At 43.5% G+C, this 27019-nt stretch overlaps 1 protein-coding gene and 1 pseudogene across 4 annotated transcripts in view; both read left to right on the top strand.

The window, feature by feature from the left end:
• The window catches only part of KANK1 (KN motif and ankyrin repeat domains 1), a 662175-nt gene extending 637133 nt beyond the window's left edge, over positions 1–25042 (top strand). For all 4 annotated transcript variants that reach the window (XM_086961224.1, XM_086961225.1, XM_086961227.1 and 1 more), the window contains one exon: positions 23696–25042. In XM_086961224.1, coding sequence (XP_086817350.1) covers positions 23696–23761 — 66 coding nt within the window. In that variant the 3' untranslated portion in view covers positions 23762–25042. The remainder of the gene's footprint in view (positions 1–23695) is intronic.
• On the top strand, positions 13898–14648 carry LOC147727178 (NAD(P)H-hydrate epimerase-like; annotated as a pseudogene).
• Positions 25043–27019: the final 1977 nt, after the last annotated feature.

The following is a 27019-nucleotide window of genomic DNA, read 5'->3' as shown; positions in this document are numbered from 1 at the left end:
CGCAGAAGGAGAAGGACACCGTCGTGGTCTTCTTCCACCCGATCATCGAAGAGGGATTACTCCCCTACCCTATCGGACAGCCCTTTATAGAGAGTGTCTCCGATAGATGACATCAACACCTACCATGATGTGCTTCAGAGAGGGGCTCAGAAGCTGAACATTGAGATGTCTACCCCTCAGGTGGCAACAACGGTGATCTTTGAGACTCTGCATCAGAGAGCAGCGTCTCGTCCATTACTTCCCCTGGTTCCTGGGCTTCTGGAACTGGTGATGGATATTTTCCTGACGCCAGCTACTATCCAGGCCGCACCGGCTCGAATTCAGAAAAAATACAAGCCAGCCTCCACAGACCCTGTCTTCTGGAAGACAGATCCGCCTAAGGACTCAGTTGTCATTGCGGCAGCAAGGAAAACTCATGCTGTGGCTGCGTCTTCATCGGTTCCCCGATAAAGAAAGTAGGTCCCAGGACTCTTGGGGACGTAAGGTTTGCAGCTCTGCAGCTTCATCATTAAAAGTCTCCAGTGCTGCAGCCTTATTAGGTCGCTATGAAAGGGCCTTGTGGGACTCCATGGACCGCTTCAAAGAGAAGCTGCCAAAAGAGGATCAAAAGGACTTTGAAGAGATCATCACCAAAGGGTCGCCTGTTGCCAACCAAGTGATCAGCACGGCAGCGGACGGCGCTACACTATTGGCGCATTCATATGCCCATGGAGTTTGCGCCAGGAGAGCCTCCTGGTTGAGAATGACAGCACTCAAGCCGGATGCGCAGCATAGAATCCTAAATCAACCGTTTTCCGGCTCCTCTCTGCTTGGCACCCATACAGATGAGGAAATGGGCAGGATGAAGGCGGAACTTGATACCCTCAAAGCCGTTGGCTTGGAGAAGAAGAAAGAGTTCAAGCGTCGATACAGGCCCAACCAGCGGAAAAGATACTAGCAGAGGGTTCAAACCCCTCAATGGTCCCAAGGAAAAAACCAAGGCAAGTCGCAGTATCAGGGGCGTAAATCAAACCGAGGTAGAGGTGGTCACCAGCAGCAGTCCTCTACCAAGGCCAGATCGGCAGGGAAGTCATGAGCAGGAGCTTCCTCTGGCGCCGTTGCCCACTCCAGTGAGAGGAAGTGCTTCACATCATCTGGCAGAGTGGTGCAGCATCACAAAAGATCGTTTGGTGCTCAATATACTGCGCAATGGATATGCACTACGTTTTCGTGTGCTTCCAAAGGACATTCCTCCGAAAAGATCTTGTCCTCCCCAACTAAAGTTGCTCCGGCAGGAAGTGGCAACCCTTCTGCGAAAAAAGGCCATAGAAGAGGTTCCCTCCGCGCAGCAAGGGAAGGGAGTCTACTCCAGGTACTTTCTTGTGCCCAAAAAAAGACCAGGAGCACAAGTTCAGACCTATCCTGGACCTTCGCCTGCTGAACAGAGTCATCGTGAAGGAGAGGTTTTGCATGTTGGCCCTTCATCAAATATGTCCACATCTGCAAGCAGGAGATTGGATGTGTTCGGTGGACCTCCAAGATGCGTACTTCCATATACCCATTGCTCCACGTCATCGCAAGTATCTGCGGTTTGTGGTCGGAGACAAGCACTATCAATACAAAGTCTTACCCTTCGGGCTGAAATCTGCCCCACGAGTCTTTACCAAGTGCATGGCAGTGGTGGCGGCCGCCCTACACTGACGAGGTCTGTTCGTCTTCCCTTACTTAGACGATTGGCTCCTCAAAGGGCCATCTCCTCAACAAGAAAGGAGCGATCTCCAAGTCTGTCCACAGCAAGTACGCAAACTGGGTCTTCATGTCAACATGGAGAAGTCTGTACAACAGCCCACCCAGACGCTCCACTATCTGGGATCGACTCTGGATACAAACAAAGGAAGAGCATTTCCTTCGGAGGAGAGACTTTCTTCAATGCAGCAAAAGTGCAAGGCTCTGCTTCAGACAGATCGCCCAGCAGTCCGTCAAGTGGCATCTCTGCTGGGGTCGATGGCCTCCTGCATATTTCTCATCCCCAATGCCAGGCTGAGAATGCGACCATTGCAACAAGATCTAGAAGACAAGTGGGACCAAGCAACGGGTCGCTGGGAGGATCAGATTGTGCTCTCCCAAGCAGCAAAATCCTCCATCAAGTGGTGGACTCGGCCGCAGAATTGTTGGTCGGAGTCCCTTTCCATCAACCAGTTCCAGTGCAATCGTTGGTAACGAATGCATCTCTGCAAGGATGGGGGGCACACATGGGCACATAGGGTGCCTTCAAATGCAGGGCCGGTGGTCCACGAAAGAACAGTCCTTCCACATAAACATGTTGGAGCTACGAGCAGTCCATCCTGCTCTAGAAGCTTTTTTGCCTTCGATCACGTCCAACTTGGTCCTGATCCAAACAGACAACACGACCACCATGTATTATCTAAACAAACTGGGTGGTACGCGCTCTCGCCCTCTCTCCCTGGAGGCTCAAGCGATCTGGCACTGGTTTCTGGCTTGGAACCTCTCCATAGTGGCAGTGCACCTTCCGGGAGAGCAGAATGTCAAAGCAGACGCACTCAGTCGGCACTTCGAAGATCAGCCAGACTGGGTGCTGCACGATGAGGTGGTGGCAGATATTTTCCAACAGTGGGGTCGTCCATCAATAGCTTTGTTTGCAGACGACAAAAAATGCCACGCCTTCGCATCCAGATTCCACCGTACAGGGACAAGGGGGAATGCGCTTTAGATAGATTGGTCAGAGACATTTGCTTACGCCTTTCCTCCTCTGCCTCTGATCCCGAAGGTGGTGTCCAAGCTCATCAGATCCAACATGAAGGTGATTCTGATAGCTCCAGACTGGCCATGGCAGTGGTGGTACCGGGACCTTCTTCAGTTATCGGTTCTCCCCCACAGGAGGCTGTCGTACATAGCGGACCTGCTGACCAAGATGGACGTGAGGATTCTCCATCCCAGCCTTCCCTCCATGAACATGGCAGCATGGCTCCTGAGGACCTACATTACGGACACTTGAATCTGCCGCAGGACTGCATGCATATTCTAAAAGAGGCTAAGAGCCCCTCCACAAGAGCGTCATACGCTTTTAAGTGGAAGAGGTTCTACATATGGTGTGTTGAAAATCATTTTGACCCTACGAAGGGGCAGGAAGACGTAATTCTTCCTTACCTTCTATATTTAGCTAAAGCAGGTTTGAAATATGCCTCAATCAGGGTTCATTTGCCAGCCATTACGGCATACAGAAAGTCACCCAGCCAACCTTCCTTTTTCCAAATGCAGGTGGTTAAGGATTTCTTACAGGGGTTGAAGAAAGTGTATCCCCCGGTTCGAAGTATTCCCAGGTCCGAAACCCTTCTCCTCCCTGGGAGTTGAATCTGGTGCTGTCTAGATTAATGGGTCCTCCTTTTGAGCCCATTCACAAAGCCTCTTTGCAGCACCTGACGTGGAAGGCCGCTTTTCTGGTAGCGGTAACATCAGCGCGCAGAGTAAGTGAGATCCAAGCGTTGTATACAAAAGAACCTTACACTGTATTTCACCACAACAGGGTAGTGTTAAGGGCTCACCCTGCCTTTTTGCCAAAGGTTATATCTGATTTCCATATTAATCAGTCAATCTCTCTACTGTCTTTTTTTCCAAACCCTGCGACTCCTGCGGAGAGGTCGCTACATTCCTTGAACCTCAAAAGAGTGCTTAAATTCTATCTGGAGGGTATAAGGAAATCGGATCAATTGTTTCTGAATTATGGTGCCATGAGAACAGGTTTCCCAGCCTCCAAACGATCCATTTCAAGATGGATAGTATCCTGTATAAAATTGGCTTACCAGTTGGCGCATAAACCCTTGTTTTTGTCTCCTAAAGCACACTCCACTAGGGGAAAAGCGGCCACAGTAGCTTTCTTGCATGATGTTCCAATGTCAGAAATTTGCAAGGCTGCAACCTGGAGATCAGTTAACACTTTCACAAGGCATTATTGTCTAGAATCCGATTCCAAGGCTGATACTAAGTGGGCCAGGCCTCCTTGAGGAATCTATTCGGATAGTAATTTATCTATCTAGCCAGGCTTCGTTATCTGACCTGATTGGTTAATTTACCGTTATGTTTCCTTTGCCCGCATGTGGCTGAGGTGAGGCTCGCTATTCTATTCTAGTGCTTATGACTATTGATGAGGATCCCCTGGAAGAGAAGGATTAGTTACTTACCTGTAATCCTAGTTCTCTTCCAGGGGTATCCTCATCGAAGTCATATGCAACCCTCCCGCCTCCCCGGGCAAAGGATCATTGTATGTTTTAATGAGGTAATGAAAACTATTTGTGTCATTGCTTTTTGAGTCACAGCAAAGAACAACTGACCTAACTGTCACTCCTGAGGCATGATGGGAAGCTAGGGGTTATGACAGCCTTAAAGCCACGGTGCCAGTTTATCTCTATGTTGCTATGAGTTAGCTTTTCAGTCTTTTTAGACTGTGTTTCTGCAATGCAGCCTGGGAGCTGTATATGCTTTCAGTCCTATGTGAGAGTTTCTTCTGAATGCTAAGCATTAAAACAGATTCAAAACTTATTTTGCTGTTGTTTTCCGTTTCTAATGTATGCTTTTATGATATAATGGGTAATCCTTACAGCATTAATCACCTCTGGTGTGTATAAGGCAGCAGTTGCTATATATATATATATATATGTGAGTAGAACAAGTCTGTCCCTGCTTGGAGGAACAGCTCCGGAGCACACTGCGGGTATTGAAGTCCTTTTAGTCCACCCAGCATGACGAGTTTCGTCTCACTGACTTCCTCAGATGCTGTTCGGTGTGTAAGGAAACCCAGTTTTTGAGGTTCATTTTAAAAGCAATTTCGGGCTCTGCCTTTGTGATGTTCAGCGAAGAGGGACTACAATGGAATAGCAGTCCCTCAGTGTTTCTTGCCGCCATCTTGGAGTGTATGCCTCTGTATTGCTCATTGCCATGATTGTGTTTTGTGGCTTCGTTTTTATGAGGCGCTTGCATGCTTGGTTAAGGGGCATTTCACTCCAAGCCCGTTGTCGCTGGAAAGTTGATTTTGGAGCCGTGCTTTTGATACCCATTGCATCTGCCGCTTCATAATATGCCGAATCTGAGAGTGCTGATGTAAGTAAACAACACTCTAACATGTCGTCATGTCCAACTCCTCGTTAGCAGATACTACATAGTTAGGCAGCGGCGGTTCCAGCAGAATTCTCTTTACGATAACTATACCAAGTCCACTTTTCTGCCGAACTCTTCGTGATGGGTGCCTCCTTCGTGCAAGTGGTATGCACGTGAAATAAGTAGAACAAGTCTGTCCCTGCTCGGAGGAACAGCTCCGGAGCACACTGCGGGTATTGAAGTCCTTTTAGTCCACCCAGCATGACGCGTTTCGTCTCACTGACTTCCTCAGATGCTGTTCGGTGTGTAAGGAAAGCCAGTTTTTGAGGTTCATTTTAAAAGCAATTTCGGGCTCCGCCTTTGTGATGTTCAGCGAAGAGGGACTACAATGGAATAGCAGTCTACTTATTTCACGTGCATACCACTTGCACGAAGGAGGCACCCATCACGAAGAGTTCGGCAGAAAAGTGGACTTGGTATATATATATATATATATATATATATATATATATTTTTTTTTTTTTAAACAAAGGAGGCGGCACAGTCAGAGATCGATTTAAAGCCTTATTTATTGCAAGACTTCACCCCACCAACGCGTTTCGGCCTCACTCGGCCTTGTTCACGGTTGGTTAGTCCCTCTACAGTGTTTGTATTTATACTAGCCCATTTGTAGCCATTTATGAGGCATTATGGGAGATGTAGTTTTGGTGCAATTAAGTGATTAAAGAAAAGAAAGACTTTGCATGCTTTTAACACTTAAATAACAGTCATTGTTCAAGATGAGGGGTTTAGTACCCATTGTCTTGACTCGATGTTTTTATCCGGTGTTGTTCCGGGTGTAGTACCCATTTTTGTTCTGAGGTTCTTATTCCAGATGGACATGCAGATCCTCTCCAAAGTTCATCCCCTTCGGGTGTTTGGTTCGGAGTCTAATTATCATGCGAGACTCCATCTGTCGCAATCTTCTGACCACATCACCTCCTCTTTCCATTTTGTCCAGCACTTTTGCTCCGAAGAAATGCATTTGCCTCCAATCACCATTTTGGCATGTACTCATGTGCTTCGCAGTGGCATATTGCATGTTGGCATTTTTTACTGCTCGAATATGTTCCAAAATTCTTTTCTTCAACATGCACGTGGTACACCCCACATATTTCATTCCGCATTTACATTCGATTATGTAAATGACATTTTTTGAGGTGCATGAGATTTGTTGATCTATTCTCATCAACTTTCCATCTGGTTCTTCGATTGCTTTCATACTTTTTCCAATCTTGCAGGCTTTGCAAGTATTGCAGGGTTGGAATCCTTTTCGCTGCATTTCTAGCCAGTTCTGTCTCGGCTTCTCTTGGAAGTGGCTTTTGACCAATAGGTCTTCCAGTGAAGTATTTTTCTTGTATGTTATTTGCGGTGAGTTGCCAATGGTATTGCCAATATCAGGATCATTTTTCAAAAGATGCCAGTATTTTTTCATTATTCGGGCAATGTTGGAACTTTCTTTGCGGTAGGTCATTATTAGTCTTGGAGGTGTGTGGGTTTCATTCTTTTTTGGTTGTTCCATCAATGTTTGGGTGCGTGTTTTTTGATCAATTTTCTTTTTGCAATTAGTCAATACTCTTTCTTCATAGCCTCTCGCTCTGAATCTGCATTTGCTTTCTTCAATGATTTTCTCCGCATCTTCAGCTACTGAGCAGTTCCTCTTTAGTCTTGTGAATTCGCCATACGGTATACTACGCAAAAGTGGCGTGGGATGGAAACTTGTCCCATGAAGTACACTGTTCGTGGCTGTCTTTTTTCGAAATAGAGTTGATTCCAATTTTTCATTGTGCACATATATTTTTGTGTCCAAGAAATCTATTTCTTTAGTGCTGGTGTTACATGTGAATTGCAATCCGACATTGTTGTTGTTGAGTTTGTTGAAATATGTCTGAAATTGCTCATTTGTGCCGTGCCAGATAATGAACAGATCGTCGATGTACCTGACCCATAGCATTATCCTTTCCAGGTCTTGTTGATTTTCTTCATTCCATGCTATGGTCTTCTCCCACCACCCCATGGTGATATTGGCGTAGTTCGGTGATAGAGAAATGCCCATAGCGGTGCCACAGGTTTGTCTGAATAGTTGCTTGTTGAAGAAAAAGACATTGTTTTTCAAGCATAGATCAATCATTGACATTAGCATCTTCGAATGGTCCAGGTATATGATGTTTCGTTGTTTGAAATAATATTCACAGGCTTGCATTCCGATATCATGGCGGATTGAGGTGTAGAGTGAGACTACATCAATAGTTGCTAGCAAAAATTCAGGGTTCCAGGTCACATTCATTAGAATTCTCAAAAAATCACCAGTGTCTTTTATATACGATGGAAGACTTTGGGCAATGGGAGCCAAAAATTTGTCGACATAATTTGAAATGTTTTCGTATAATGATCCGCATGAAGAAACAATGGGTCTCCCTGGTGGTTGATTTAAGGTCTTGTGAATCTTCGGGAGAAAATATATGCACGGTATTATTGGGTGGTCGATGGTTAGGTACTTTTGTTCTTCTTCATCTATTAAACCATTTTTGTGCCATGTTTCCAAATATTCATGCAGTTCTTTTTTCATCTTTTCATACGGGTTTGTTGCCAGTTTTTGATAGTTGTTTGCCTGGTTTAATTGTCTCATTGCCTCTTCTATGTAATCAGTTGTTTTCATCAGGACAATATTCCCCCCCTTGTCCGCGGGTTTTATGGTGATTTTATCATTGTTCATTAATGTTTTGATTGCTGCACGCTCACTTTTCGAGAGATTTTCCCGTGTCTTGTTCTTGACTTTAGTGAGATTGTCCAATTCTTTTACTATTGCTTCCGAGAATAGGTCTATTTTGTTCCCAGGTGACAATATCGGATAGTACCTTGATTTCCTCTTTAATCCTGTTGCTGTTCTGACGTCTGTTGGGATATTGAGCTCCTCTAACAGTTCAGCATCCGATATAGAGGTACCATCCAAGTCAAATAATGATTCAAAACTGTTTTTCATGTCTGGGATGTCTGCAATGGTATTGAAAGGAACTTCCTCTATGTTGTCATTCACAGTATTGATGGGCTCTGTTTGTTTGTTGGCGTGCACTTTTGCTAGTTTTAACTTTCTCACATATTTGTAGAAATCTATCCGAGTTTCCGTATAATCAAAATGTGCCTGAACCCTGAATTTTTGCTAGCAACTATTGATGTAGTCTCACTCTACACCTCAATCCGCCATGATATCGGAATGCAAGCCTGTGAATATTATTTCAAACAACGAAACATCATATACCTGGACCATTCGAAGATGCTAATGTCAATGATTGATCTATGCTTGAAAAACAATGTCTTTTTCTTCAACAAGCAACTATTCAGACACACCTGTGGCACCGCTATGGGCATTTCTCTATCACCGAGCTACGCCAATATCACCATGGGGTGGTGGGAGAAGACCATAGCATGGAATGAAGAAAATCAACAAGACCTGGAAAGGATAATGCTATGGGTCAGGTACATCGACGATCTGTTCATTATCTGGCACGGCACAAATGAGCAATTTCAGACATATTTCAACAAACTCAACAACAACAATGTCGGATTGCAATTCACATGTAACACCAGCACTAAAGAAATAGATTTCTTGGACACAAAAATATATGTGCACAATGAAAAATTGGAATCAACTCTATTTCGAAAAAAGACAGCCACGAACAGTGTACTTCATGGGACAAGTTTCCATCCCACGCCACTTTTGCGTAGTATACCGTATGGCGAATTCACAAGACTAAAGAGGAACTGCTCAGTAGCTGAAGATGCGGAGAAAATCATTGAAGAAAGCAAATGCAGATTCAGAGCGAGAGGCTATGAAGAAAGAGTATTGACTAATTGCAAAAAGAAAATTGATCAAAAAACACGCACCCAAACATTGATGGAACAACCAAAAAAGAATGAAACCCACACACCTCCAAGACTAATAATGACCTACAGCAAAGAAAGTTCCAACATTGCCCGAATAATGAAAAAATACTGGCATCTTTTGAAAAATGATCCTGATATTGGCAATACCATTGGCAACTCACCGCAAATAACATACAAGAAAAATACTTCACGGAAAGACCTATTGGTCAAAAGCCACTTCCAAGAAAAGCCGAGACAGAACTGGCTAGAAATGCAGCGAAAAGGATTCCAACCCTGCAATACTTGCAAAGCCTGCAAGATTGGAAAAAGTATGAAAGCAATCGAAGAACCAGATGGCAAGTTGATGAGAATAGATCAACAAATCTCATGCACCTCAAAAAATGTCATTTACATAATCGAATGTAAATGCGGAATGAAATATGTGGGGTGTACCACGTGCATGTTGAAGAAAAGAATTTTGGAACATATTCGAGCAGTAAAAAATGCCAACATGCAATATGCCACTGCGAAGCACATGAGTACATGCCAAAATGGTGATTGGAGGCAAATGCATTTCTTCGGAGCAAAAGTGCTGGACAAAATGGAAAGAGGAGGTGATGTGGTCAGAAGATTGCGACAGATGGAGTCTCGCATGATAATTAGACTCCGAACCAAACACCCGAAGGGGATGAACTTTGGAGAGGATCTGCATGTCCATCTGGAATAAGAACCTCAGAACAAAAATGGGTACTACACCCGGAACAACACCGGATAAAAACATCGAGTCAAGACAATGGGTACTAAACCCCTCATCTTGAACAATGACTGTTATTTAAGTGTTAAAAGCATGCAAAGTCTTTCTTTTCTTTAATCACTTAATTGCACCAAAACTACATCTCCCATAATGCCTCATAAATGGCTACAAATGGGCTAGTATAAATACAAACACTGTAGAGGGACTAACCAACCGTGAACAAGGCCGAGTGAGGCCGAAACGCGTTGGTGGGGTGAAGTCTTGCAATAAATAAGGCTTTAAATCGATCTCTGACTGTGCCGCCTCCTTTGTTTCAAAAAATTACCTGGGTCAGGATCCGACCCCTGGGCAGAGCACACACTGCAGAGCGCGCCCACATGGCTATGGGATCTCTTTGGATGCTGATATATATATATATATATATATATATATACATATATTCAACAAATTTTCCCCACTCTAGGGGAAGGTTTGGAGTCGCAGAAAAAACAGACTTCAATCGCTTAGTCTTGTGAAAATGTTCTTGATTTATTTCATAAATCCATCGGGGTTTTCAAAAACAAAACAGCCAACGCGTTTCGACAGCGTCCGCCATCTTGATCATATATATACACACACACACACACAAACATAGGAACCCCTTTGAACGTAGAGCCACACGAAGGTAAGTATAAGGCCCACTTTTATTGGAAGGCAGCCTGCCAGCAGGAACCATCAGAGCAGCAATAGTCAATAGTGAACGCCAGATGCGTTTCAGGAATAATCCTTTCTTCAGTAGCGTTTTTCGGCAAAGGTGGCTGGAAGCGCTTATGAAGGCTTATGAAGACACACAAATTAATTATATCACCCTCCCATTAGGCGTGGTCTCTTGCAAGGAATTGTGGGTGATGTAGTGTTCCTCTGTTTTCCCCAGTGGGCGCGCCTCCAAACACCTTACAATCACAGCCTTTTCAAAAGCAAATGTCCATGGCGGGACCTGCCTCGCTTAGTGTTCTGCCGACCGGAGCCTTCGATCTGGCTTCCCCCTGCACGGGCTCCAATTCGCCCTCGTTCTACACATGGCAGCATTCCTGTAATACTGTCATCGACCCGCAAAGCAGCGGTGGGCTCAAATTCGCGACCGGTAAAGGCCGCCTTTAATCCACAAACACAGGAACCCCTTTGAACGTAGAGCCACACGAAGGTAAGTATAAGGCCCACTTTTATTGGAAGGCAGCCTGCCAGCAGGAACACTACACCCCCAATTCCTTGCAAGAGGCCACGCCTAATAGGCGGGTGATATAATTAATTTGTGTGTCTTCATAAGAGCTTCAAGCCACCTTTGCCGAAAAACACTACTGAAGAAAGGGTTATTCCTGAAACGCGTCTGGCGTTAACTATTGACTATTGCTGCCCTGATGGTTCCTGTTGGCAGGCTGCCTTCCAATAAAAGTGGGCCTTATACTTACCTTCGTGTGGCTCTACGTTCAAAGGGGTTCCTGTGCTTGTATATATATATATATATTATACATATATGTGGGGCACATATATGATTGTGTTTGCGGGAATATTCTAGTGCTTATGACTTTGATGAGGATACCCCTGGAAGAGAACTAGGATTACAGGTAAGTAACTAATCCATGCTGTCACTCACAGTTAAGTCAGCCAATACAGAGAGAGAGACCGAATTTGAATAAACACAAAAAGTCATGGTCAACGCCAGACCAAATCAGGGGCCCAATTATTAAAGAGTCTCAAAAGTGCACCTATGGTGTGTGCCTTGCATTAAGTGCAGCGATACGGCTTTCGTGAATTCCCAAGAATTTACAGAAGTAGGACAAGAAATAGGACTCCTAGAAAACATTTGTGTACTGTATTTTAGCATGAACAAATATGCATGTGTAGATTTGCTCATGCGAAAATCTGAGTGATGGCAAGTTCACTTTCCCTCCAACCACTTTTTTCCCTACTCCGGAAGGTGGTTTACGTCTGCCATTGTCTGGAGTAAATTTCCAATATTTCTCAGTATGGTAAAAGATTAGAGAAGAGTTGTTGAAAACCCTTAAAACATGGAAGTTAGTAGGTTTGCACAGACTCAAAAGGGCATTCTAACCCTGGAACTATTGCTGTCCACTGCAATCAGCCCCAGTATGTAGATCTGCAGAAACGTGGCGACATAAGGGGACTGCAATTATTTAAACACTACTATGGTATGAGCCATGGCATAATCAGAGACGCTATATCCGAGCTCTTGTGTAATGGGATTGCTTCCATAATTTGCCGCTGCACTACATGGCATCAAAGGGGCAAGTGGATTTTGTTACAGGACAAGAAGATTTCTGAAGCAACATGCCCCATGGACAAGTATATATTTGATTAAATTCCGCACTCCTGCATCATACATGCTTACAGAAAATAGATTGCCATTGGCAATTGTAGAAGAGTTAATCTACAATCTTAGACCAGTTAATGTCTGTTTGCCACTTGACTACATGTATTAGTTGTGTGGAGTCATACAATTCCTGTATGGAAGATTTGAGAATATAGTACATTTCAGGTAAATAATGTGTTTATGTCAAGCTTCTAGCATAGACTAGTGCCATGGACAATGCTCACAAAAAAGGGTGGGATAGGGAAAAGGAAGTTAACCTCATATCACTATATCACTTAGAATGCAGTAAACCCAGGCTGTTACGTAGTTCACATTACTTTGTGTTGGAGTCTTAAATTGTTTGGACAAGGAAACCTAACCCGCACCTTTGTGGAATGCTTCATCATAGTCATCCTTTCCTCACAGTGGACAGTTTTTGTTTGTCAGAGAGGGCTCAACCTTAATAATATAGGGAACTCTTAATAAAATTAATCTGGGCAACATAGACAATCCATGTGTTAAAATTATCCCACGGATACCAATAAATAATTTAAAGAGTGGTATCCTTAATAAGATTAAAAACATAAAAAGGATGCCAATTAGGACTGCATAATGACCCGGGGTTACGATATACTAGATGATACACTGATCACAATTCTATGATTTAATATTTAAGCACAGAAATAGCATCTTGTTTTCACAAAAATCAAGGTTGTGTTGACCTCCTTGCGAGTGGCTCACTATAACGTTTATCTTTAGAACTAGGGAATCACAGGGCCCCACTAAGCAGAGGGGTGCACTGCCAATCTCCCCCGAGATCTAGGAGATACGCGATATATGATTGCTAAGCTGAGCTATGTGTGTTTAATGGTTTTTCTTCTCTTACATTGCTGTAAAATGAATAAACAGTTTTTTCCTTGTTTTGTGAAAAAAACAACTATTTGTACTTTAAAACATCCCTCACATCAAATCATCTCTAGATCTTCCTAAATATCATTCTGCTGCTATTCCGAAACTGCATTGGCATCCGGCCACTAAACAAATTACCTTCAAAGCTTTATGCATTGTCACAATACAAGCCGTGAGGGAGTTAAGCAGCTCTTCCAATTATATATATCATCTAGACAGCTGCGTTCTGCTGGAAAAAATCAGCTGGTTACACCTAGGTTTCCAATGGCAAGACTGGGAGGGAGAGATTTTGCCATTGCCTAAACTTTGGAATACTCTCCCCAACTCCATCTCCTGCTTGGAATCTCATCTTCCTTTCCGTCAGGCCCGGACTGGCCGTTGCGGGCACCGGGCAATCACCCGGTGCGCCGCAAGGGTGGGGGCCTGTTTTGGGTCCTGGGGGCCGTTTTTGTTACAGCTGCAAAATCGGCCCTGTAACAAAATCGGCCCAAAACCGGCCCGCCAAAGAGCTTGGTCGCACCCCCAGGGGGGCAGCCGAGCACTTTGCCAGGGCCGGTTTTGGTTCTCAGTCCGACCCTGCTTTCCGTGAGGCCCTGAAGGCCTGGCTTTTGTCTTGCAATGTCCCTTTTAGGTCGGATATGATGCTCTTGTACTTTTCAGTAGAATAACCACATTACCGTGTTGACGCCTTCGGGCATTTGTTTGCACTTAATAAATTGCCCAATCAATCAAATCATCTCTAGAGTGATTGTTCCTGTACCAGGCTTAGATGAATGCAAGGTGTTTAAAAGGAACTTATAGCCTCAAATGCTTTGACCCATCAGCCTTTAGAATTATTTAACAGAACCTGCCCCAAGGGACCAACCGCCATCTGGGGTTCCTTGTGCCAAGCGCCTGCGCGTTGGAAGTCAAGGACTCCCACCATGAAGAAAGCAGCGGGTGCTTTGAAGTACCTGAGTCAGGAAGAGGCTCAAGCAGTAGATGAGGAGCTCTTCAACGATTACAAGTTTAGTGTGGACCAACTGATGGAGCTGGCAGTTCTCAGCTGTGCCACCGCGATCGCCAAGGCTTATCCTGCTACTGCATTCACCAGCAACCTGGCAACTGTCCTGGTTATATGTGGCCCTGGAAACAATGACGGTGATGGCCTGGTCTGTGCCAGACATCTGAAAATGTTTGGATATGAGCCAGCTATATTCTACCCCAAACGGCCGAATAAGCCACTGTTTGAAGGGTTGACCACACAGTGTCAAAAGATGGACATCCCCTTCCTATCAGAGTTTCCAGCAGAGGCAGAACTGATCGATGGGCATACAGCCGAGTAGTGGATGCCATATTTGGATTCAGCTTCAAAGGTGCAGTAAGAGAGCCTTTTGCCTGTATCCTGAAAACCCTGAAGCATTTCACCATCCCAATTTCAAGCATTGATATTCCATCTGGCTGGGATGTGGAAACAGGCAACCCTGACGGCATCAAGCGGATTTTCTGATTTCTCTCACAGCTCCCAAAATATCTGCAGTCCACTTCACTGGGCGCTATCACTTCCTAGGAGGGAGATTTGTTCCTTTGGCTCTCCAGAAAAAGTACAATCTGGCCTTACCGCCCTACCCGGTAACGGACTGCATCACACAGTTACCATGACCACTGTGCAATGCAGAAGAGAAAATGCTAGCTCTTGAGTTAAATTGCTCATGCGACATTTTAAAAGACAGCTGTCTGAAAGCGAAATACTGAGAATAGACATTTAAGAAAAGAGCAGGGCTAGATTAGGCGACATTGTGGCGAAATTGGATTTAATAAATATACAAAATGCAAAAAAAAAAACGTTACCAAATCATTAGCTTTTGAGGCGTCTTTATCCTTTTTGTATCTCTTACTTGAAGAAAATACCACTTTTCCCTTTCTTAAAATTAGCGGTTATCTAAGAACTGCACAGTATTTGCTTCTCACATAATCTTATTGATACAAAGCGCATGACTTGTGTATGTATGGTTTGAGCCTGAAAATTCAAAAGGAAAAATGCCTGCAGACGTAGATGAACTCCGAATATATCTGATGAAGCAGCCGATACTGGCTCTGATTCCAATTCTGAAGTGCAAGCCTTCGACATGTAAGATTTGGAAACAGATAGCACTCTTTCAAGTGTCAAATGTAATAAAGATTTTGAGGATGCCTTCTTCATTCTCCTAAATCTATAAACCAAAGTTCCCCCAGTCACTGGAAAAGACTGTAAAGCTTAACTAAGATAATCAAGACACAAGCTCAGGTTATCCTTAGCTTTTACCCGAATCGATTCCGCGAATTGACCCTTGCTGAACATGAAATTGATGCTTTTATTTGTAATAAGAAAAAAGAAGTTAGAACGCAGTACAGTGAAGAAATCTCTGCACTAGCAGTATTTATTAAGCGTTTGATACTAGGCAAATTATATATCCATAGGCATACAGTTAGCATTTATAAATGGATAGCCTATATGTCACACGGTCTAGACCGCCGACGTTTCTCTGCAGTTGCACTGGAACAAATCTGGATAAGAATTACCTGTGATTGGCAGTTTCCAGCATAAGAGTCTTTCAAACACCTAGTTTACAATCAGATTGGTCACACTGAGGTTGTGAGAAAATATATGGCTACACCACGAGGTGCTTCTTCAATAAGAGGCTTGCAAAATACTTTATGTTCAAATTATAGCTACAAGAAACGCATCGATGAAACACTTTTGCAATCACTAGGCCAACACCAGTAGAAATAGTAAAAGGTCAAAGGCAATAGAGTGGAAAGTAATCTTACAGCACCAGGCATGGCCACCTCCACGGCACTACTCTGCTAGTAGGAGACATTGTAAGGCCTCACTTGGTATTTGCCTGATGAAACTAGAAGAAAGCTAGGCAAGGCATTAATTGAGTCATACTTGTATGCAAGCGATAGATGAAGCAGACCATTGGCACATTAAACAAACATGTCATTTGATAGCAGTAATCTGTAATGGAAAAAACTCTGAGGCACCCAAGTGAAAACTGATACACACAAAGTAAAAGGCGTATTACAGAAAATATTTCTTTTTGCAGCACATCTTCCAAAATTGGGTCACTATGCATGAACGGGCATTACTCCCATTACCTGGGTTGGGAATAGTCATAGGTGTTCATACTCTAGCAGTTAAGCTGTGCCGGTAAAGAATTCCAGGCCTGGCTGCCAGAAAGAAGGAAGAGCGTGCCCCTTATCTGGCCCTAAAGACCCGGGGAACCAACACTCGGTTGGCCTTCAAGGATCCCAGATTGTGTTAGTGCTAGTCTTTAAATGACTTTCCTGTCAAGATTATTGTATAGGGAAAGATCTCTGCCCTTGATCTTCCCACCAGAGGTGCTCAAATCCATATAGAGGAAAGTAAGGTATTTTATTTGAAATGACTTTCCCCTCGAGTGGCAAAACCCATATTGTATAAATCTCAATATGAGGGTGGTTTTGGAGTTCCCGATATCAACAGATACATTTTGGCTGCACAATTGCCCTTGACACACAGTTGGTTTTCACAACATTTAACTAAACCCTGGTGTCAGGTTGAGCAGGAAGTGTGTACGGTCTCACTGCTGCACTTACTGTTGCAGCCACTGCAAACACACACACTTCAGCTGCACCTACTGAATTCCACACAAAAAACGAAATATTACTGGTACAGAATAGTATGTTTGCATCAATAACGACCTGCCACTCTCCAGTGTCCCCCGTACTAAGACACCCTGATTTCCCACCAGGGATGACAGACATTAGATATCAGACTTGGGCAGGAGGAAAAGGCATTTGGGTATGCTGTATGAAGTGGAGAGGATCGCTCAAGTGCAGAGATCAATGCACTAATGATTTCTCCTCAGACAGCACAACGTCTATAAACTCATGGAACTGTTACACTGGGCGTGCATGCCTGCATGGGAGGCAGGGATTTAACCAAAATGGAGACTAGCAGCAAAACCCTCTGTGTTTTAAGTATAAAGAAGCTTCTTATAAAAGTATGCTCTGGTGGTACTGAACGCGTTCGTTTGAAGGCATTGTATGGATGTTCAGAGACTTGCAGGGAGGAGGTATGACTATGTTGGTTGTACATAAAAATGTGGTGGACATGTGATCGAGTACATGGATTCTGGATGCCAGTAGTGCATAAAACTAAGGATATCACTAAAGCATTGCTAATTATGGATCCCCTTGTAGGTCTGCTATTAGAGGTGAACCACAAAGTTATCGACCCCCTCTGGTAAAAGTATAGGCCTGCTTTTATTGCTGACCAGTTTGAAGATGGTCCAGAAATGGAAATCCACACATCTCCCAAATTTGGAATTATGGTGTTCTATGACTTGGAACCTCTTTGCCTTGGAAAAATCGACAGCAATCCTTGGGAATAAAGTAGCACAATTTGAACAAATCTGAACCCCTTTCCCATTTATCACATGAGACAGGCCTAAGGGACAGGACCGCATTCACCAACATGGATTACAGCGGCTAGAATGGATGTATGCCCAACTTAATTGTCAGATTAGATAGGTTGAGAGGAAAAAGGAAGGCTATGTTAGTTATCAATATGAAACACCTAATGTATGCACTTATTTTTAGTAATATTTGCTGTCCTTCTTTGGCCTCCTGAAATGGTGAGCAGGTTTCTTATTAAGGGAGGATTTTTTTTAATAAATGGATTTTGTAAGTCAAGCCCCAATGTAAAATTGTATTTTAGCTTCTACGGGTAACTAGTGCAGATCATTTAGTGTGGGTGAGTTAAGTGAGTAAAGGTGAGAACTCTCAGCTCAGACTGTTGTTGACGTGTAGGCACAGTGAGAGGATGGAGTCAAGAGTATAGTCTAGAGAATTTGCTTTGGAAGAGATGAAATGGTGATTACCTACATTTAGTTCAATGAGTGAGGGATACCAATTTCTCTTGTGTCTTGGTAATATAAGATTACTCCCTATATTTGAACGGTAATGTGTATTCTAATGATTGCACATATTAAACCCTCATCCATCAACATTAACATGTATGCTAAAGTAGCATGTAATGTCACCTGCAACAGTAGTGTTCATCTCTTGAGGCATTATACGCTGGCCGCTTAATTTTTCATATATTATAGTACTGCATCTTCCTGCCTTAAAACTATGAATACACTCTGAGGTACTTTCAAGGGTTCAAATTCTAAGACCTTAGGAACCAGGCAACTAAGTGAACTGCAACCTATGTGTGATATTATTCTTAGGCCCAACTTTAAGTAGAGCCGGTATCTCATATGTGGCTACAGATATCTAAATGAGATGTAAGAACAAGGTCTACCTAAACCAGGTCAGTGCAGTAAGAATCGCCTTCAATGAACAATGAGTTTACAGGATAGCTGTGGCATGATGTGTGCTGGGGGGTAGAATGCGCAGACCAGTTTTGCTCATCAACTTACCAAGAGTGCAGTGCACTCCCCTTCGATTGCAGTTCAAGCGGATCTTCTTTTCCTTTTGTGAGCGAAGAAGAATGCAGTATTTCTGCAACTGTGAAGCCTTAATCTTCCACGAGCCATTTCAACTTCCATACACATATGAGCTCTAGTTCCTTCACTTATAGAGCTTTGGTGAACTTGGTTTATCCTTGTAAGTGCTGTGCTAGCATATGTATCTTTCAGTGATGAGCCCAGAGTTGTTGTTTGTGCCCACTGGGGTTAACAATTGCTGCCTTCTTTCAACAGTTAGGACACTGTAGTTGTGTTGTCATTCTAATTAATCCGCTCATCACCTTGTTTCCATTGGTGACTGTAGAAAGTGGTTAGGACCTGCCGCATTTGCTTGAATTTAAGATTTATTTTGTGGAGTTGAATGTTAGCCAGTTTTTATGTATCATCATGTGCCCCACATTCCGAGGGATCCTTCTGTAATAGTCAACTCTGGGATAGATATGTGAAATCACATTCCCTTTTCACTTCAGTCTTTTGGGTCCTTTTTTGCAAATATCTCTGAAATACCAGAGTAACAACCACTAGATCATTCCACGCCATCTGTGATTCTAACCCCGGAGGGTAGAGCCACTACTGAAGTGGCAAATGTAATTCGGCCAGAGATCAATTGAACACATAAATCTGTCAACTTGGCCCTTGTTCTGACCGAGACCAAGACATATGATAAAGTAGAACCGTTTTCTGAATAGCTATGGCATTTTCGGTTTTCAGTCACCTACTGCTCTTTTGTTGACTGGAAATTGTAGAGGACCTCTGCATGTTTACTGTGAATATTAAACTGAATACCAAGTTAATTTCCCTACTCTGGTTATTCTTGCATTGATTGAAACTAATTCCTTTTTAACAACTAGTCTTTAAAAATAAAGTAGAAATGCACTATAAATACTGCTAATCATTTTGAGGAAATCGTTGGTGCGGATTGTAGGCTGAATGGCTTACCTTTGAAATTGTTTTGTTTTTGGCATTAAAAATTGTAGTTCAAGGAACTACGTGGGATTCCAGTGCAGAGACATGTTGTTAGAAATTGGATACCTGGTTGGATGAGGTATGCACCCAAGCCAGGTGGGAAACACCACTTTAGTCAGGGTAAGCTATATAAACACTAAAAGATAGCCTGTGCTCGCCCTCTGGTAGCTTCACACAGAGCAGTCGGCTTATCTAAAGAGGTCATGTGTAAGTATTTGTGCAACGCACACTGTAACACAATGTATACACCACAAAAAGACTCCACACAGGTTTATATAAATAGTTGTCTAAATTATTAGCAAAACGTGACATAAACGATAAAAACATCACATATATTTCTACAGATCTGCACTGTTAAAGAATACCAAGAATCTCTGTGTTCAGACGTTCTTGAGTATTGACGGGACACTCGCGTGCAAAGTTTTTTGTTTAAAGTAGGCAGAAATGCAAGATTAGAAAACTCTGGATTGCCAAAAGAACACTTGCATTGGATCTGGCATTCATGGTATTGCTGACTGGGTTACACTACCAGGCTAAAATAACAGCAAGTGTTGAAATAGCACGGCCCAGCTACTGAGGCCTGCTGTGAATCTGTACCTGCTCTGGGCGATAACGAGAGAAGGGGGTATCTTGCATTGGACGGCCCCAGGCTGCAGGGGTGGGGATGAAGTCTCTGCACTCTGCGTTGCTCTGGCAACGCGTTCAATTGGAACATCTGATCCACTGCACCCAGCGTAAGGTGTCCCTCTTGTCTGGAGTCTCTGCTTACGGAACGCAAAAGTGGGGGGCACGGAGCGCTAGCATCCCAGGTGAATCGCTTTAGAGAAGGGAAGCTCAGAGTCGAAGGAGGTTTCAGCTGCAGGACTCAGTCCCACTGCTGTGCCGATACGGCAAAAAAGTCTTTGATGACCCTGAGCCTTTTAGGAACAGGGGCAAGCCAACAAGCTCTTGGAGAACGCTTGTAATATAACAAAAGGTATCAGGCAGCAGGCCTGCACATGAAAGCAGGTTGCAGTTCCTCCTGCAGCACACCACTTAGGAGGGACTGTCACTTTGCTATGCTGGCCTGCTGCTTGCTGACAGCACAGAAGTCCTTCTGGTAATGTGCAGGTGTAGAGCCAGCAGCATCTGGTTACAAGTCCCACGCAATGTCTGTTTTTAGGTGGTCAGAGCCCTAGTACTTTTACCCAAAAGTGCCTTTGATGTAGGGGGTGACTTCAAATGAGTACTCTGAAGTGCACCAGAATCCCTGTTAGCCCAGTCCTGTCTTCTAGGCTATCGGTGGTGTATTATGAGTACCTTGTGTTTGAGCAGAGCACTACCTATTCAAGTGGAGTATGAGCCCCACCTACTCCTCTCAGCCCAGGAAGACGCATCAGAATGCTGATGTAGTTGAGTGGCCTGTGTTGTGGCTGACTATAGAGGAATGCACAGCTTGTCTAGAGGGGTCACCCAGCCCAACACAGACCTATATTGGAGACAGGCTGACAGACACATAGAGCAGTAACTGTAGAGAAATGTCCACTTTCTAAAAGTGGTACAAAAGGGGGTGGTGATGGACGGAGCATCTGAACCAATCAAACACTCACACCCAGTCAACAGATCTGGGTTTAGTCCATCACCGTTCTTTAGCCCACTCTGGCACCCCAGTTCAGACATGGCAATATGCAAATCAGTCTGACCCTGTCCCTCATGGGAACAGTCCAGCCCGAACTGCCAAGACATGCCTTCCCTGGACCGGATTCAAGCTTCCTAGGACCGGTTTCTGGCATTACAGCCGTCTTCAGCCAGGCTTGCTTGAATCCAGTGGCAAAGTGAGCAAGGGACTCACGTCTGAGCATACCCTGCCAACTTATGGCGAACAAAGCGGCACAAAAGAGGGTGGCAGAGTCGGCTAAAGAACGGTGATGGATTAAACCCAAATCTGTTGACTGGGTGTGAGTGTTTGATTGGCTCAAATGCTCCGTCCATCACCACCCCCTTTTGTACCGCTTTGTTCGCCATAAGTTGGCAGGGTATGCTCAGACGTGAGTTCCTTGCTCACTTTGCCACTGGATTCAAGCAAGCCGGTCTGAATACGGCTGAAATGCCAGAAACCGGTCCTCGGAAGCTTGTTTCCGGTCCAGGGAAGGCATGGCTTGGCAGTTCGGGCTGGACTGTTGTCATGAGGCACAGGACTGATTTGCATATGGCCGTGTCTGAAGTGGGGTGGCAGAGTGGGCTAAAGAACGGTGATGGATTAAACTCAAATCTGTTGACTGGGTTGAGTGTTTGATTGGCTCAAATGCTCCGTCCATCACCACCCCCTTTTGTACCGCACTTTCTAAAAGTCGCATTTCTAAAATAGTAAAGGTAAATCCAACCTCATCAATAAGTAGGATTTATCATAACCATTCGAAAAATATGAAACATCAACAAGTTACTCCTCTCTGATGAGAAATTACCACATAAAAAGGTATAAGGGAATTCACAATACTATTAACAAAAACACAAGGGATACTGGAGGTCTACAGTAGGCTCAATATTGTATGCCAATTCCAAAGTGGTGCATGTATGAACAGGTGTCTGAAAAAAGAAGAAATAGTGTGAGAACAAGACAAGAAATACTCCCATCAGCCCACCACTTGGCAGAAACTCGTCATCTGGGATTTTTTATACAAGAACTGGTATCTGCTAGGTCTCTCGATTTCTTCTTTTTTCAGACACCTGTTCATACATGCACCACTTTGGAATTGGCATACAATATTGAGCCTACTGTAGACCTCCAGTATCCCTTGTGTTTTTGTTAATAGTTAGATTGGGGATAGGATACTTTGTAGGTCTTTAATTTTGCTTCCCCTACAGACCCTCTTACACAGTTGTTTCTTGTTAATTCATAATACTAACCTACGAGAGGGGTAGGCCTCAAAGTAGTGAAAAACGAACTAGACTGCTTGTCCCTACCAGGATATGCAAACCACCTCAGTACATATCCTTTTACTTGCATATCACCCTGACCTTAGAGCTACCTGGGGCCTAACCTAGGGATGATTTAAATGTAATAAAAGGGGAGTTTAAGACTTGTCAAGTAGTTTTAAATGCCAAGTCAAAGTGTCAGTAAGCTGTCCACATAGGCACTGCAGTGGCAGGCCTGAGACAGGTTCAAAAGGCTACTCCTGTGGGTGGCACAATCAGTGCTGCAGCCTCCTAGTAGCATTTAACTTAGAGGCTCCGGGTATATGGTATTCCACTTTAAAAGGGACTCACAAGTAAATTAAATGTCAATCTGGTATACACCAATTACACATGTTTAGGGGAGAAGCACATGCACTGTAGCACTGAATAAGTGTTAAAAGTTCTCAGAATCCTAAGGCAAACAAAAAGATACAGCAAATCGTGGAGGTAAACAGCAAAAAGATTGGTGAAAAGCACCCTAAGGATGCCAGGTCTAGCACATGTGTAAATAGGTGCCTGCTAAATCAATCATTAATATGAATTCTCCTTTTTCAAAAAGGGAGGATGCTGTGCATATTTGTCAAGCTGAAGGTCTGATTGGAAGACTTGCTTTTAGGATAAACCTCCTCTGTGGAGCCTTTGCAAGTCAAGCACACATTTATTCTTATTAAAATAAAGTTGTATCTTCATCATTCCATTGATGTTGCTTTGAGACATACCTGGAAATACGGCTTCACGGACCCCATACATTACACAAATCTAATCTTAGACAATTTTTTTTACTGATAGTTGAACTTTAGATCCTGATAACATGACTTTCAGCTGTCAAGACTGTTTGGTGGTGTTTTGTTGATGGTAATCACTTGCAGGGTGGAGAATTTACACCAGGTTTTCCAAAATAGCCGGTGACTTTGCTACGCAGTTTGATTTGGTTAACATCTGAAGTCTGTTTATTCTTTCTTGCACTGGTCTTTTTGACCGTGGTTGTGTTCAGTTGGTCTACCTGAAGTTTGTAGGCTCTTTAAGGTGTATTATCTAAGTCTAAGAGTAATATTAATGCAGGCCGCAAAAAAATAGTTTTTTTTCTCCACACAATGCATGCTCCAAGGGCTGTACATTTGTATTAGTGTTTGTTCCATACAATCAAACCTATTGGATCACTTATTGCACTTTTATGCTAGGTATGTACATTATAATAGCTGCAATATTTTATTTTATTACCAAATTACTCTCTACCTTGTAGCAATCCAAGAATTGAATGTGAAAGTGAGTACACAGGTATTAATCCACGTTCTTTACTCTCCTTTACAGGGCACACCGAGACTTGGCAGGAAAGTGCCTCCCAGCCCAACGCACAGAGGTCCGTTTGACAACTAGCCTCCAATGGGGAAACCTTTGTTACTAACACCGTCTCTAAGCTGCTAACTGTTACTGTTCTTAGCGACAGATACTGAATGTAAATGTCTTTGTGCCTGAACGTACTCACCAGCAAAACAAAAGCTTGCATGTAAAGTAAATGTACTCTCACCTGGGCTGAAACATTTTGTTGAAGCCGCGATTTGTCCAGCTCATGCAACACCATGGATTCCTTGTTCTGCCACACCATAAATGCTTCAATGTACCATCTACATTCTAATGCTACGCTGAAAGTGTCTTCTGCAATCACCACAGCAGGGTTGTTCAGCTCCTCAATCCACAACCCCTTTATTAATAAAACCTCCACCGTTTTAAGTGCAACGTTACATTGGTAGCCATAGGCCAGTGTGTGATCACTATTCTCTCAGCATCCAGAGACAATCTGAATTGCCAACTCCGTCACATCATCAGAGCCTTAAAGGTGGAAGAACAAAAAAGTGTTGCTTCGACGCATAAAAACAGGTGTGGTGTTTTGTGTTTCACTTAAGTAAATTTAAGCCATTGTAGGGCTTTACGATCTATCTATTCTGCTAATCTAAATCTATTTTTCTAAATTTAGTAAATTATGTCTCTCCATAGTCCCTTTGCAAAAGTGCCATTGACCAATATGGCATCATTTTTATTTTTATTTAGACTCAAATATTTATATTATCTATAACAATACATTGTTGGCGATAATCCCTTTTCCCTAAATTTCATTCCAAAAATATTTTAAATGATTGCTGCATTTGTTTGATAAAAAAGGGGGGGCGGGGGTCTCCATTTTTGTATGCAACATCAGCTCCTTAAAACCCGACTTGATGGGTCGGTGATAGAAACATAGGTGACAGGATCTTAGATAGTATTTACACGATAAATGGAAATGTCTCATAATTGGATGTATTGTATAACTTTTATATGAAAGAAAATTGTATCTATATAAAAATTTTAAGTCACAGTATTTTCACATATTGTATATTATTCGCTAGTAATAAAAATACATGAAGAAATTACATGTACAACTGTTACCATATTTTTTATCAATTTGTAATCTATGTACGTCTTCTCTTTTGTTTAATGTTCGCTTCACTGTTAGGGGCGCCGTCTGTATATTCATCTCCTTCAACATGTAGTTGTATGTGCATATTTATAGACAATGCGATACGGTGCTCCGTTATTTAGTCAAATGTGTATTTAAGTGTTTGAAGTGCCTTAGACTCTTGCCATATTTTCAAAATAAAGTTTCAACATGTTCTTTTTAAATCCCTATTGTGTCCCGGTGCTTATTTGTTAGCGGTGCTCCTGGATTCAGTAAGACAACTTAGCATCTTAGGTTTGTGGTTTTGATGATGGTTGGTGGGCGTTTGGTTATTCCGTCAACAGTGCTTGAACAGACACTGTCAGGGCCACTCAAGACCGTTTTAGGTGGTTTGCTAGACTGCCTCTCAGTTTTACTGCTTTCATCTACCGTGTGCTGCTGTCCAACCCCTTGAAATAGAATAAGTTATGGCTACCAATTGGTCACAAGTATAATATCAGGCTTTCAGTGAATATTGTCAATTATTTCTTATTAACATACTGCAGCCTTAAGCTATCAGTAATGAAGGTTAAAAAAAAGCCCTCAGGCCGTCATTGGGCATTTCATCTCTTTCAACCGAAACCCGTCTGTCCCAATTCTCTAGGACAGAGCTTTCCAAACTGTGTGTCCCAACATGACCTGCAAAGTACTCTGGTACGGCTGTGTGTGCGCGCCCGGGAAGCTGGGGTGAGGTGACAGAGGGTGACAGACGGAGGGAGATAGATGGAGGAAGACTGACGGAGGGAGATAGTGAGGAAGACTGAGGTAGGGAGACAGAGGGAGGGAGACAGAGGGAAGGAGGGAAAGAGGGAGGGAGGGAGACAGATAGAGGAAGGGAGACAGAGAGAGAAGGAAACCGTGGGCAACAGAGGGAGGGAGTCTGGGGTAGACAGAGGGAGGGAGAAGGAGACAGAGAGGGAGACAGACAGAGGGATGGAGACATAGGATACAGAGGGAGACAGATGGAGGGAGACACACAAGAGTTGGAGTTCTGGACTTTTTGGTTCCGTCCAGAGGTGTCAGGGAACAACACCCAAAGACCCCGGAGTTCCACCTGCCTTGGTGCGCAAATGAACAGAAACACGGGCTTCTCGATGGTGGCGTCACGCATCGAAAACCTGTTGATGAATAAGACTCAATTTAGCAGTCAAGTCGTAAAGGTAGTCTATCAACATAGGATATTCTAGAGAACAAAACTCTTTAGGCCTCGGCACACCCCAAATATTTGCCGGGCGGCCAAAGACAATCTCATAGGGGCTAAGCCCCACTCTAGAATGTACAGTTGCTCTCGTTGATAACAAAGCCAAAGGAAGTGCGTCTGGCCAGGACAAACCCGTGGATGCTTGAATTTTGGCTAGTTTTAGTTTGAGGGTGCCATTGTAACCCTCAACTAAACCAGCAGACTGGGGATGGTTCGCACTGTGGAACTTCTGTTTTATGCTCAGACCGGCACACACACTCTGCATAACTTTCCCTATAAACTCACTTCCGTTATCTGACCATACAATCCGTGGCATACCATATCTAGGGAAATATTCTTTGAGAAGAATTTTGGCAGTTGATAGGGCAGTATTGTCCTTTAGTGGGTATGCTTCAATCCATCTGGAAAAAGCACAGACTACCACCAGGACGTATTTCAGATTATTACAGCGATCCATGTGAATGAAGTCTAACTGAATCACTTCAAAGGGGCAGGAAGGAGGAGCGAAGTGACCAGCAGGAGTTAGAGTTCCCTTACCAGGATTATGCATCAGGCATACCATACAATTTTTCACCACTCTCTCTGCACATTTACTGATCCCATCATTCTTCCAGACCGGAGCCAACATCTTACAGATTCCTTTAGAACTTATATGCGCTACTCCATGCGCCATTGTCACCACTGCAAGCACATACGCATCAGGCAACATCCAACGCTGCTGTTCTGTCAAATCAATCCAACACCCATTCGAATCCAACTTGCCCGTACTTTCTCTCCATACACGTTTTTCCTCCTCAGGTGCCTCTTTCTGAATCTCTTTCACACTTTCCATTGTATCCTCACACATTCCAGACTCAGCAATCCATCTTGCAGACGTAGCAACATACATTCTGCTCATCATGTCTCTAGCGGTCTTTTTAGCAGTATCATCAGCAAAAGCATTCCCTCGACCAACATCATC

The sequence above is a fragment of the Lissotriton vulgaris genome, chromosome 3_1 (genome assembly GCF_964263255.1).
Source record: "Lissotriton vulgaris chromosome 3_1, aLisVul1.2, whole genome shotgun sequence".
Classification (NCBI taxonomy): domain Eukaryota; kingdom Metazoa; phylum Chordata; class Amphibia; order Caudata; family Salamandridae; genus Lissotriton; species Lissotriton vulgaris.
Note: the sequence above shows the minus strand (reverse complement) of the source record. Positions and strands in the feature narration are given on the sequence as shown.